Source organism: Podarcis raffonei, chromosome 3, assembly GCF_027172205.1.
Source record: "Podarcis raffonei isolate rPodRaf1 chromosome 3, rPodRaf1.pri, whole genome shotgun sequence".
In the NCBI taxonomy this organism is placed as follows: Eukaryota; Metazoa; Chordata; class Lepidosauria; order Squamata; family Lacertidae; genus Podarcis; species Podarcis raffonei.
Genome location: NC_070604.1, coordinates 84,335,698 through 84,349,408, shown reverse-complemented (window position 1 = coordinate 84,349,408; position 13,711 = coordinate 84,335,698). Strand labels below are relative to the sequence as shown.

The 13,711-nt window shown below is 40.5% G+C and overlaps 2 protein-coding genes across 11 annotated transcripts in view; both read left to right on the top strand.

Annotated features, from left to right (window-relative positions):
• Positions 1 to 2,189, top strand: part of RNF212 (ring finger protein 212) — a 46,710-nt gene extending 44,521 nt beyond the window's left edge. For 8 of the 10 annotated variants that reach the window (XM_053382814.1, XM_053382813.1, XM_053382815.1 and 5 more), the window contains 2 exons: positions 902 to 1,110; positions 2,035 to 2,189. In XM_053382814.1, coding sequence (XP_053238789.1) covers positions 902 to 1,110; positions 2,035 to 2,102 — 277 coding nt within the window. In that variant the 3' untranslated portion in view covers positions 2,103 to 2,189. The remainder of the gene's footprint in view (positions 1 to 901; positions 1,111 to 2,034) is intronic. The other 2 variants (XM_053382808.1, XM_053382812.1) reach the window with 1 other exon arrangement.
• Positions 2,190 to 4,862: 2,673 nt separating this feature from the next.
• LOC128411640 (sulfotransferase 6B1-like) lies at positions 4,863 to 13,711 on the top strand. The gene is made up of 7 exons (XM_053384061.1): positions 4,863 to 5,160; positions 6,379 to 6,497; positions 7,786 to 7,875; positions 8,206 to 8,332; positions 9,690 to 9,784; positions 10,450 to 10,606; positions 13,226 to 13,711. The coding sequence occupies exons 1-7, from the start codon at positions 4,959 to 4,961 to the stop codon at positions 13,354 to 13,356; spliced, it is 921 nt and encodes a 306-aa protein (XP_053240036.1). The 5' UTR covers positions 4,863 to 4,958; the 3' UTR covers positions 13,357 to 13,711.

Sequence of the window (13,711 nt, the reverse complement as noted above, 5' to 3'; positions counted from 1 at the left end):
GGATCAGACCCAATCTGTCTGCCACTCACTCGTCTGTGAGTGGCCAGGCTGTGGGTGCATCAATAGCTGTGCAAAGCAGCGGTGAACAACTTGGATTGAAGATTTATTTATTTATTTATTTATTTATTTATTTATTTAACACCTTTCCTCATAAGATCTCAGGGCGGTTCACATCTAGGAATTTTGTTTCTCCAAATAAAAAAGTTATTATTCAAATTGGCCTCCGTTTTCAAATATATCCTGCTTGAAATTTTTATTTGTGAATTTTTTATTTATTGTGTTAAATATTCATAAAATGTTTACTTTGTTGAAAATGAAGTCGTAATCTTTATATCTCCATTCTTTTTTATTCTGACAGAATAAAACTTCCAAGAATACATTCACCAAATATGTGGAATGTACCTTGGTAATTTTTTTCTCTTGAGGGGTATCTCCTAACAGTACAGTACAACCTCTACTTATAATCATAATTCGTTCCGGAGGCCTGTCGGCTGGGCGAAACCAGACACTAGTAGAGGTGTCATTGTGCACATGCGCATTTGGCGACAACATGCTTCTGCGCATGTGTAGAGGTGGCAGCCGCTTGTGCGCACACACAGATGGCAGAAGTCGCTTCCACGCATGCACGAATCGCGGCAAACCCGGTGTTTACTTCCGGGTTTGCCACAGTCGCAACTTAGAACGTCTGCGAGGCGGATGTAATTTATCACTTTTTTGTTTTGTCATTTCCATAATATACAAAGTTTACTAAATGTTTAACGGTCTATAAATGTAGCAAATAAATAATAAAAGCCATGCCTCTTGCTAAACAAAAATGTACATCCTGCTAGAATTGATTATACAATAGGCCTACCTTTCTCAATATGAGATATAGACACTGTCTTGTCCTTCTACTTTTTAGGTCATTGTCCTTAAGAATGCCAAATAGGGAGACTTCTTATATGTCACCATTCGTATCAACACAAAATAATAGAGATCAAACGCCAGATGGATTTGGACAAAGAACTATGCAGCATTATCGATGCACACCAACACCTTCACTCTCATCAGTGACAAGACATCCGATCAGCCTTCCCAATCTTTTACAAAGGCAGAATTTAGGTAAGCAAGGTTAGTGAGTGACAGAAATGACCATATCAAAAATTAAATTTATATTTAGTGTAAAGTGCACTGTACAGTGGTACCTTGGGTTAAGAACTTAATTCATTCTGGAGGTCCGTTCTTAACCTGAAACTGTTCTTAACCTGAGGTACTACTTTAGCTAATGGGGCCTCCCGCTGTCGCTGCGCCACCAGTGCACAATTTCTGTTCTCATCCTGAAGCAACGTTCTTAACCCGAGGTTCTATTTCTGGGTTAACGGAGTCTGTAACCTGAAGCATCTGTAACCTGAAGTGTCTGTAACCTGAGGTACCACTGTATTGATTTGTTGGGGCAGTAATACGACTGTGTGAGCCTGGCAAGCAATTGCCTTCTGAAAATAATACAAGCTAGGCTATCATCCTGTGGTCCCTGGAGTGGTGTTCTATCCTTTGGGCAGAGGAGAAGGTCCATCCTGGCAAACCTCCTTGTGGCAAGTGCAACAGCAAAAAAGGGGGATACCATGGGTGGATTAGGAGTAGGCTTTTCTAGATCCCCTGACACACAAATAGACCCTGAATAGGGAAGGGAAACACAATAGCCTTGGAGACAGAGTACTTATTTTTATTCCAATCAATCAATTTAGTTTAACAATTTATATACAGTGGTACCTCGGGTTATATATGCTTCAGGTATATTTGGAGAAATATATATTAAATGACATTCTATGATGTCAAAATTATATCTGGCATTGGCCACATGCAGAATTGCTGCTACTAAAATGTGAACCTTCCTTATTTTTAGGTTGAAAGCGAGTTTTTAAGAATTTGTGGCTCAATATGATTTCTTCCATTTTCAGTTTATTTATTTGCTATTGTGATAATTAATGTGTATGAATAATGCATTTAATTTTGGGTAATGAAATTTATTCTAGTTTTAAATCTCTCCTTTTATAGGTTCCACTAGTCTTCCAGGACATTCATTACACCTGCAAACGCCGTTCAACAGAGAACTCATCCGCTGAATATTTTAAAATGTATATAAAAATATATATAAAGATTCATACCACTGTACAGTATCTGGCTTGATTAAAAAGTTAAATTTTTTGTCACTGCTTTTTATTGTGCTATTCTTTCGGAGAAAACAAAATAATACAAGCTAGGCTATCATCCTGTGGTCCCTGGAATGGGGGCAACCTAGAGCCCGCTCCCATTATTTTAATAATCAGAAGGTAAGTTCACACATCATACTAAGTCAGGCTTGCTGGTTTGTTGATCAGGCTTGAACAGTATGCTGATGCTTGTTCGCTCCTGCTTTGCTTGCACCCCTGGTAAAAGTGGAGAAACAAAGCAGAAAACCTCCATTAAACTGGATGTGTCTGGCCAGGCTCTAGAAGGTGCCGCTTAAAGGTAGAGCTCATTCAGACCTCACCTTTCAGGATACAAGTCCTTATAAGGCGGCTTAGAGGTAAGAAAAATACATGAATGAAACCACATTAAAATACAGCAATGCATCAGGATCCTTCTTATAAGGGCTTTGACCACCAGCTGCCCTGTGGAAAAGGGTTAAAGATTAGCTGGAATTGGCTCTGATGTCATCTTTGCCTACCCCCACCCCAATTCTTTGCTGGGATGTATTTTTTAAAATTTACAGTACTTCACAGCTCATTATTAGAACATTCTTTTTTGAGTGGACCTGTTAAGCTTTCCAAACTTTTAATGTTGGTGGCACACTTTTTAGACATGCATCATTTCGCGACACAGTAATTCAGTTTTACTAGCAAACTAGAAATTAAACTAATCCCTTTCCAGCCCTGGGAGGGTTTGTGTGACACATCTGCACACTGCAACCGACACACTAATGTATCACGTCACACTAATGTATCACAACACACAGCTTGGAAAGCTCTGGGCTAGTCTAATTGTCAGCAATTGTGAATATTGTAGTTACCGGTAATTCACATTTGTTCACCCAGGATAAAAAAGAAGATGTGTGAATTTGGACATGGCTATCAAATTAAAATACAAGATCTCCATCTGAACTTACTTGCAGATTAGAATGTTTGTCCTAAAAGGGGTAGGGGGGTAACAAAACCTTTAAAAGATTAACCTGACAATGAAAATGCAGAACTGGCCAGTTTCAGGGGCAGTTTGGTTTCATTGGGGAAATCTTAGTGACCTGCTATTTGTTAATCCTCTGTTACATTAAAGCTTGTTGATACGCTGAGAACTTTTGCTGTAAAGGAAACATGTTTTTTTAAGTGACTGGATGCTGTTATGGCCTCGCCAGTTTGATACATATACCTTCAGACTTCTCCTTTTGCAAAAGCTATTTAACACTGCAAAGTATGCAGACTTGTTACCATCATAAAAGTTTGTGAACATACATTACAACCCTGTGTCTACTTAGAAGTAACTAATAATGAATTTACTCTGAGGCATTCCTTTACCTGGAGTAAATCACATTGAGCACAAGTATATTTCTGGGAGTCATATATACTGTATGTAGGAAGCAGTGTAGGAATTTTTTATGTGTACTTACCAAAGTTCTGAGAGAAAGGGGTTTAGATATTTTGTATTAAGAAATCCTAAATGTCTGAACAAACATTTAGTTTTATTCTATCTATAAAGTAAAATAAAGCAGCCACTTCTAATTTACCCTGTTCAGTAAAATGCCCCTCAAATCTGGGCCTGTTTAATTCCATCAGTTTTGAACGTGAGTAAAGTGCTGCAGGATTGGCAAACACATTTTATGAAGGAATAATAGCTATTAAAGACTAATTTAACTTCTCCAAATCTTCCATGCCCCATCCATAAAAAGAAGTTTTTAATTTACTTTAATTTTTTATTTTATTTTTTTACAAACGGGAGCCTATGGGTGGAATTTAACATTGCACTAAGGTTCCATCAATGCAAGTAGTTCTGCCTGGCAGACAGAACAATCTCCCTACCCTTCCGGTGTGTTTGTGCAGATCTTGCCCTCCAAAACTGACTTTCCAGCACAATCAGTATGCATAGCACAGCCCAAAACAGTGAGCAAAACTCTTGCATTAATGTAAGTAGCTCTGCTGCTCCCTAAAGCATTGGTCCTCGTCCATATGGATCATTCCTGACAATAAGGCAACAACAGTTAACACAAAATTATGGGTGGCATTACTGGCACACTATGGCTGTAATCCTAAACACACTTAACAGTTATTTCTTTAGTAGGATATATAGCTTTCCACCCCTGCAATATACTTCCCAGAGTGGTTAACAAAGGGTGCTTCCAGAAGGATGGTTAGGGTTCTCCTTGTGCATGCAAGTTTCTTTCAGGAACCAAAGGATGCCATTGGCAACAAAATAAGAGCCTGCATTCTCACCCCATCCCATATAATCAGAAATGAACCTTTCTGTGGGAATCCAATAAGTGGATATATGAATGCCAGAAACCTCTTTCATATCTTACTTGATACACTTTCAAATGCTAGAGCACATTCTTAAGCTCTATAATGCTTGTTTCACAGAGTTCCCAAAGAATACCAAAAGAAGAAAGGATGCACTCTGCTATAATTACATAAAGAGACAAGGAGCTACTTAATGGAATGGTTTTGGGCTGCTTTTCTCTCCCTACAGGGCCTTGGGTGTTGCAATGTCATTTCCAAGTGATTTTTCCCCTGAGAAAGCACCCAGCTCAGCCAATATTGTGTAATTCATATTTTCATAAAATGGGACTGTTCCAAGTCAGAGGCTTAATTGGGTACATAGTGTACAAGTTCCTGTGATTCAGAATTGCTAGGTCCTCCAATATATCTTTATAGTGCAACTACTGGTTATGAAGAACCAAGTCTGTCTCTTGAAAGGGAATGTGACAAGACCGAGGCAGCCTACAAGAGTAAAGCATGGCCAAGAAAAAGCCGCGTTTTGTGGAAAATATAGACAATATTTTAGCTACAACTCAAACTAAGGAGAATGAGGAGCTGCTGTTTACATTCAGAGGAGTGCTGTATCCAAAACGCCTTTGTAGTCTTGAGACCTTTGAAGCAGTGGCAGCCCTGGAAGCGAGAAAGGACGATAGGCTGATTGTTGCTTATCCCAAATGTGGTGAGTATCCAGCTTTTAATGGAATTAAGGAGGAATGGATTGGGTTACCAATTGCTATCTGATCACATACAATTCATATGTTTATTTCCCCCATGTAATCTGGATTTACAGTTTCCATGTTTTGTTGTGCTTTTCATAAATGGGGATTTTGAATGCAAAACCTGCAAACCTGAGCAGCTGACTCCACAATGAATAATAAGCTGTCGTGTGGAAGTGCCTTCTATTAAAGTTTGAACAAGGAAGCCAGTATTTATTTGATACCCAAAATGAACTGAAATGGGTCCCAGGTGAATACATATTGGGGTGCCTGGATTCCCTCTTTCCTCAGTGGCTGAGCACCCCACAACAGCCATGAGCAGCGACTCAAGGCCCTCTTTTATGCGGAGAGGAGATGTGTGCCTCATAAGTCCTTGGTTACAACCCATCCTCCTGTTGGAAAAAACGCCTGCCCGGGAGGGTTGCCAGCTTCCCAGGCACACCGGGGCCTTTTCTCCAGAGGTCACTCTCTGGCTAAAATCCATCTTCACTCCAGAGAGACCGGTGATAAGCGATCCCTCCCTTCTGAGAGGAACACACTAACGATCTTCTGGCAATCCATCACAGAAGAAAGATAACAGTCCGTAGTCTCACAGCTACTTTATTTGACTGTACAAAACATGGCTGCTCACCCAAGCAGTACAGCATAAGAGTCTGTGACTCAACACTGCTTCAGTCCAGAAGCGGAAGGCACTTTCAGTAACTCCACCCCATTACACTGAGAACTGCCAGAGAACTGGTTGAGACTTCCTGTCTCATGCTCAGGCATATCAGACACATCACATAATGTAAAAAAATTCAGCTGCCTCTTTGCAGCTGGTGGGAACTAAAATCCCAACACCTCCATGTGGCTCAGTGAGGCCTCTGAAATGGAAAGGATAGTCTCTTCCAAAGCCAGGCAGCATGTTACCAACAGCAGGTGGGGAGGAAGCTGTGGCAAGGCTGGGCTGGGGCCAAGTGGGGAGGAAGTACCTTCTGTTGCAATTTGACAAACAAACCTTGCATGGTGTCTATGGCTTTGTTGTGACACGGTGTGGTCTTGTGACCCACCTGCAGGTCCCAACCCACTGGTTGAAAATCTGTGATTTAAGTTGACTGGCATACATGAACATAACGTTGCATTTGGTTGTGTAACATGCGCTCCAGCAAACCATATATGTCTTAATTGCTTTTATGTTGTAGGTACTAACTGGATGCTCAAAATAGTAAATGACATGATAGCTGCAATTCCAAGTTACAAGGACTTACCACCACTAGAAAACTGCCCAATACTTGAATTTGGACCGCCCACAAAACTTCAGGTTGGCATGATTTCCAAATTACTCCAGCAAATGATCAGTGCTTACATGTGCCACACAGAAGGCGGACACTTTACAGCTATTATATGTGATTGTGTAGCATATAAGAGATAGATTTAGATTTGTTGAACATTGAAGCCAATTTTCGATAAACACAGAAAATATACTCCATTTATATCAAATTTTAATATACCTCTTTTCATTAAAAATCTATTTACAAATGGAAAGCAAAATAGAATATGCATGTCATCCTATGTTCCTCAGAGGAAATAACCATTTACTTGATGGAGGTGCTTCTCAAAAACAGTGAATTATCCCTAATATCTGTACTTTCTGCATTTCATTTCCCCCTGACACCGCTTTTTACAGCCACACCACTCAAGCCTGTATACTGTAAATATAATTGCAACTCAGGATAACAATGTATCTGAATCTCATGCTAAAATCTGTTAGTTTTTAAGGTGTGATAGGGAAGTTTTTTTGGGGGGACGCGGGTGGCGCTGTGGGTTAAACCACAGAGCCTAGGACTTGCCAATCAGAAGGTCGGCGGTTCGAATCCCCACGACGGGGTGAGCTCCCATTGCTCGGTCCCTGCTCCTCCAACCTAGCAGTTCGAAAGCACGTCAAAGTGCAAGTAGATAAATAGGTACTGCTCTGGCGGGAAGGTAAACGGCGTTTCCGTGCGCTGCTCTGGTTCGCCAGAAGCGGCTTAGTCATGCTGGCCACATGTACGCTGTACGCTGGCTCCCTCGGCCAATAAAGCGAGATGAGCGCTGCAACCCCAGAGTCGGCCACGACTGGACCTAATGGTCAGGGGTCCCTTCACCTTTTTAGGGAAGTTTTTAATGTTTGATGTTTTATTGTGTTTTTAATATTCTGTTGGGAGCCACCCAGTGTGGCTGGGGAAACCCAGCTAGATGGGCCGGGTATAAATAAATGATGGTGATGAGTCATCATTTTTGCTGTGAAAGGCTAACACGGCTATTCCACTGGGAATCATTGCTACTAATATTCCTGTGCTTCCATGATGGGGGGGAGATGACTTTAATAAGTTTATGAGGTAAAATGGGGGGTAAGAGTGAGTATTTAGAATAATAGATTTGTATAATTGTAGTAGTACTACTACTACTCCAAACCCATTGTTCACTTTGTTGTTTTCTATTTTAATCATGTAACTCAAAGTACTAATTTCCCCCCCAATTATATGAATCAATAAAAAGGAGGAAATAACAACTTCCCTAGATCCTGAAATGACAACAACAAATCAACATTCCTTTAATTCTCATTCCAGGAGCTGGAAAAGCAGCCTTCTCCACGTATTATTTCTACACATCTCCATTATGATAACATTCCCAAATCCTTTATTGAGAAAAAGGTGAAGGTAAGTTACTAGTCTCCTATGAGATATTGACGAAGTCTCCTAAAACCTGTGTGAGAGGCTCTGTCCCAGAGCCCAGCAAGAAAGACTGAGAGCATAACAGCTCTCTGCCTTGCATGGGGGCCAATAGCCTGCTTCAGCCCTGGAAGGTTTGGGGTGTTTACACAGGGGAGGTTCTGGGGTTGTTGTGGCTACACAAGATTTCAGCTTCACATGCAATTCTCGGAACCTAACCCCTGCTCAAGTTGCTAGTCAACTGTAGTTCATATCACCGGATGACATAACTTGCTTTAAGCAACAAAATCTAATATCTCTTTCTTTCTTTTGAAATAGATGCTGGTTGTATTCCGAAATCCCAAAGATGCCGCTGTATCCTATTACCATTTTTACAACAAAAACCCTGTCCTTCCAGATGTCGGTTCTTGGGATGATTTTTTTCCAAAGTTCATGAGTGGCGAAGGTATATCATATTAGAAGTTCTCACTTTCTGAAGCTTCCCACAAAGTATTTGTGTACAATGTCTTTTCAGATGAAAGGGAAACGGGTTTCAAATGAGCAGGACTCTTGATTGCAGGAAAAAGCCCACAGTCGATGTTTCTTTTACTCAGACTTGCATCATCAGTTGATAATGAGATTGTGTTGTTGTTGTTGTTGTTGTTATTTATCAGATTATATATTGCCCTTCATCACAAGGGTTTAGGGCGGTTCATATTATATAAAAAACTGGAATCTTACAGTGGCACAGAGGGCTATTGCCTACCACAAAGGAGGAACCCAATTAATTTGAAGGAGTTTTAGAGCTCAGACTGATTTCCCCACCTTGTTTCTAATTTCAGATTAGTCAATGCTGAACATACTTATGCAGGATTTTCTCCATGACATCAGGACTTCTGCAGCAATCATGTCATTTGTTTTAAGAGCTTAACAAATGGCAAATTCTAAATAGTCACAACCACCTTTGTTTTGTGACCTGTCCATTTCAAGAGATGCACGCACATTGGTCTCAATAACTGGACAACTTAAAAATAGTCAACAACCTCAGCAAGCAAAACTCTGGCTGCACTTGCCCTCTTCTGCATGTATAATATCCCTTTTCTTGAGACATTTTATACCAACCCTTTAGTATAATAGGTATAGATGATCCTCGTGTCCCTTTCCAATTTCTACAATTGCATGGTTCAATCATAAGAATGAATATTATGTTCAACAGTTTTAAAAAGCCTTGCAGACAGGCCACATATGGTAAAAGACATTTCCCTTGCCCTTCTTTCTATTCCCTTAGTGGCCCAGGCACCTACAGAAGTTCAGTGGCAGCATCTGTTTCATATGCAGAAGGTTCCAGGTTTAATCCCCAGCACCTCCAGGTTCGCTTGTGGAAGAGCCTGTCCGAAACCCTGGCGATTCACAGCCAGTCATAAATGCCAAAGTGAATTTAGGCCTCCTTTCAATTTCTGATGATTTGTGTACAGATTTTACATGTCATGAAAATAGCTCCAGTGTCGGGTTAAAGTGAATGAATGAAGTGCTGTACCTTGGTTCTTGAACAGGATCCATTCCAGAAGTCCGTTCGACTTCTGAAAACGTTCACAAACCAAAGAACGGCTTCCGATTGGCTGCAGGAGCTTCTTTCACTCAATTGGAAGCCGTGTTGGACGTTCGACTTACAAAAAATGTTCGCAAACTGGAACACTCGCTTCCGGGTTTGCGGCGTTCGGGAGTCAAAACGTTTGAGTCACAAGGCGTTCGAGAACCAAGGTACAACTGTATTCTGATGTCATTCCCATGCTTTGAAATATGCTGTTTGCATTTTATTTCAGTTTGCTGGAAATCCTACTTTGACTATATCCTTGCTTGGGACAAACATGTGGATGAAGAAAATGTCATGATCATCACATATGAAGAGCTGAAAGAAGTGAGCATTCTTAGAAACTGAGATAATGATTTCACTTTTCTTCTGTTATGGCTACTATTAAGTATGAGTATTTCATTCTATATGCATATTTCTCTTTTGTTAGCAGGTTTGGATATTTAAATGTCTTAAAATATTTTTTTTAAAAAAATATGGTTCTGCAGTTCATTAAATACTAAGCACACCACTATTCCTGTGTGATTAAGTTTTGTGGTGTAAACTCTTTCAAGTGTGCATATTCATAGGCTTGCACTTAATTAATTTGTGGTTTTTTATAGTTTATTTGGGACTTTGAATAACTAAGTTTATTTTTTAATTAAAAGGAATATGTCTGATTGAATATATGACACGCTGGAAATGGAAAAGATTGGTAGTAGATATTTGAAAAAAAATGCTTTTCAAGAATCTAAGTTACAGAAGCAAATAGAAAATTAAATGATGGTACCTTCGCTGTGACAATGTTTCTGTGTTTCCTTTCACGCTACACTTATTTTGCTAATATCAGATACACCTCTTTAGGAAGCTATAGCACATACATTTATGAATATATTTATTTAGATGTTTAGCCAGCCCCATTATTGAGTCTTAGGGCAGATTCTAACTTAGAAATCTACCTTTGTACCAAATATATTTATGAAATCATAACTAACTTTACTATTATTTTCCAGAATCTTCACGAAGGAGTGAAGCGAATAGCTGAATTTTATGAGCTACCTCTGTCTGATGAAATGATTAAGTCTGTTGCAGAGAACTCTACATTCCAAGCAATGAGCAGTAAATCTGAAGAAACACATGGTCGGTTTGCTCCTGTCCTTTTCAGGAAAGGTACTGCAGTACTGTATTGATTTTATGCCACTCATTTACACTGAATTCTCTTTCTTCCAGTAACACAAGCGCCCTCTAGGGTGCCATTTATGGGGGGGCGGGACAACTAAACATTATACTGTATTTTGTCAATACAGTGGTACCTCGGGTTACATATGCTTCAGGTTACATATGCTTCAGGTTACAGACTCCGCTAACCCAGAAATATTACCTTGGGTTAAGAACTTTGCTTCAGGATGAGAACAGAAATCGTGTTCCAGCGGCGCAGCAGCAGCAGGAGGCCCCATTAGCTAAAGTGGTGCTTCAGGTTAAGAACAGTTTAAGGTTAAGAACAGACCTCCGGAACGAATTAAGTACTTAACCCGAGGTACCACTGTATCTTGAAAATAGTTTTAATCTATTTCCCTCTTTCTCACTCCCATCTCACATATAGAAGCAAAGTTCAAAAACATTGAGAACCCCTATAAAGCCTCTGTAAGACCATTCTGCTATAATTAGAACAAGGAAGTCTTCTGGTCCAGAAGAGTTTGCACATGTCATATTTTAAATAGGCTAAATTAGTCTGCAAAAGTAGAAGTTACTTGTGCTGTGACATCACAGTTTTCTGCATTCTATCCTATTAATAATAATAATAATAATAATAATAATAATAATAATAATACTTTATACCCTGCCCATCTGGCTGTGTTTTCCCAGCCACTCTGGGTGGCTTCCCACAAAACACTAAAATACAATAACCTATTAAACATTAAAAGCTTCCAACTATGTAGAGTACGATGCATAAAAACCATGAGTCCAGGGCAGCTCATGTTTTATTATGTCAATAGTCAAACAAGACAACTAAAACTGTGAATAGTGGTCTAAGTGATCAGGGAGTTGGGGATCTTATTGAACTTGAAAGGTTCTAGGTGGACAAGCACAGGACTGCACAGTGGGATAGATGCAATTCAGTGGGGCTTATTTCCAAGTAGGTTGGGATAGAAATAATGCCTAAGTGTTATGACTGTAAACAGATTAGCCACAGTAGAGTTTGCACATGCCATGTTTTAAATAGGCCAAATCAGCTGTTTATAACAAAGCAGCTTCTGCAAAAGTGGAAGTTACCTGTGCCATGACATCACAGTTTTCTGCATTGTCTCCTGCCAATAATTGCCAGTTATGTGGAATAAGAAGCATAAAAGCCATGAGCCGAGGGCAGCAAATAATGAAACAGTACAGTTAAGAAATTAAAAAGCAGTTTAAAACAATTTCTGAAAAGTTTTAAAAAAATTCTAAGCACAGTGGACTGCACTCCACAATCTGCATCCGGTTCAGGAATATTAGTGTGAAGTCTGCTAGTATTAAAAATGTTAGCACTTGGGTGAGGCTTGGAAATTACAATATTTGGGTCAAGGAACACAGAACAAAGCAGATCCAGGGATGGAACTGGAGCCAGTGGCATAGCATGGGGGGCCCATAGAGGCAGTTGCCCTGGGTGCAAAATTCTTAGGAGCCCAAAATTTCCACTTTTCGCTCATCTGAGCTCTTGAAGCTGCTGAACCGCAGCTGCACCTCAGAGAGAGAAGCCACTCAGCATCCTCCTTCCCTGGTGTGCCCCCCCCCCCCCCCGCCATTCCCCTACAGCCACAGGAACCTGATTCTGCCTCAGAACTGAAGCTGTGTGGCGGCGGCAGCACCTGCATGGTGTTTAAGGTGGCATGGAAGGAATCCCCCTTTTAAAACTTCCTCTTCTCTTCTCACACCCCTTGTAGAGGCAGGTCACCACTCAGCCCAAACACCTCCCCCCCCCCCCACTCTCTGGCCATCCCTCTGCACCGCAGCTAAAAAAAGCCCCTCTGTGCTTTTGCCAGTGAAGCACCACAACTCCAGAACTTTGTGTGCCCCCTTAAGAGAGCCTAGTTCACTTAATAAACCCGCCCACATATTGAGGGATGTGTGGGGTATGCTCTTGCCTTGTCCCAGGTGCTAGCAATCCACACTACGCCATTGGCTGGAGCTCAGAACCAAATAGTTTTCAGAGAATCTAGAGGCTGGATGGCTTGCGGCAGCTCCAGGCAGGGAGATGGTTACAAAACTGTCCATTATCTAAGAATATCAAAGTTAACCAAGGTGAGGAAACTGGTCTTTCCAAATTTCTTTGCCAGCAACTAACCTAAAGGAGAAATATTAAACTGCCAACATCCAATCTAATACACCCCTTAGTCTTTGCTTCTCTCAAAGATATTCCGCAAGGTAGCTGAGGTTTAGGATCAGAGTATTCCTTCTCCTAGATGGGCTTTCTTCCCAGGTTGACAAACCCGATCTGCCTCTCACTTCCTTCTACAGCGCATGCAGAAACCGCCACCTTGACCATTGGACCCACTGTTGGTCTCATCTGCTTATATACCCCTCAGTTGTTTCTGTCACTCGCTGTTGACATCTCCAGATAGCCCCAATCTGATGCATGTTAGTAATGTCTTTCCTTGGTTACACCCAAGCAAGTGTGCCTGGGGTTGCAGGATGAGACAGATGACAATACATTCACTTGTTTCAACACTCAGAAACCATAAATCTGTTATCTAAATCTCTATACAAGGAAGGCATAAAGAGTGAGATTCATTTTTCATTGTTTCTTAATAGGTGCTGTGGGTGACTGGAAGACTTTGTTCACTGAAGCTCAGAGCCAGGAAATGGATGCAAAATTTGAAGAGTGCTTAGCAGGAACTAAACTGGGTGCAAAGCTAAAATATGACCAATATTGTAAATTTTAAAACCTTGGATTTGGAGGTTATTATCTGAAGCCTTTCGGTTAAGAATAAAATAATGTTTAAGTGCTAGATATATTTATGCACGGGGGGAAAATGTTCTCAGTCTTTTTTGCTTTTAGGTCATGTACTCAAATTATAACATACTAAATGGGAAGAACATGAAGATGTGCTATGAAATAATTTTGCAGCAGTGATCTCTTCTGTTCTTTAATGACTATGTCCTATTTCATATCCTATTCTTCTCACTCCTATTGTGGAGCCAAAACCCACTGACCCATTTTGATGTACAATTCTCCTGAATTAGTTGAAACTGCTTTGGCCCTTTTCATATTTGCAGTGCTCACAGTCAGTGGCGGAG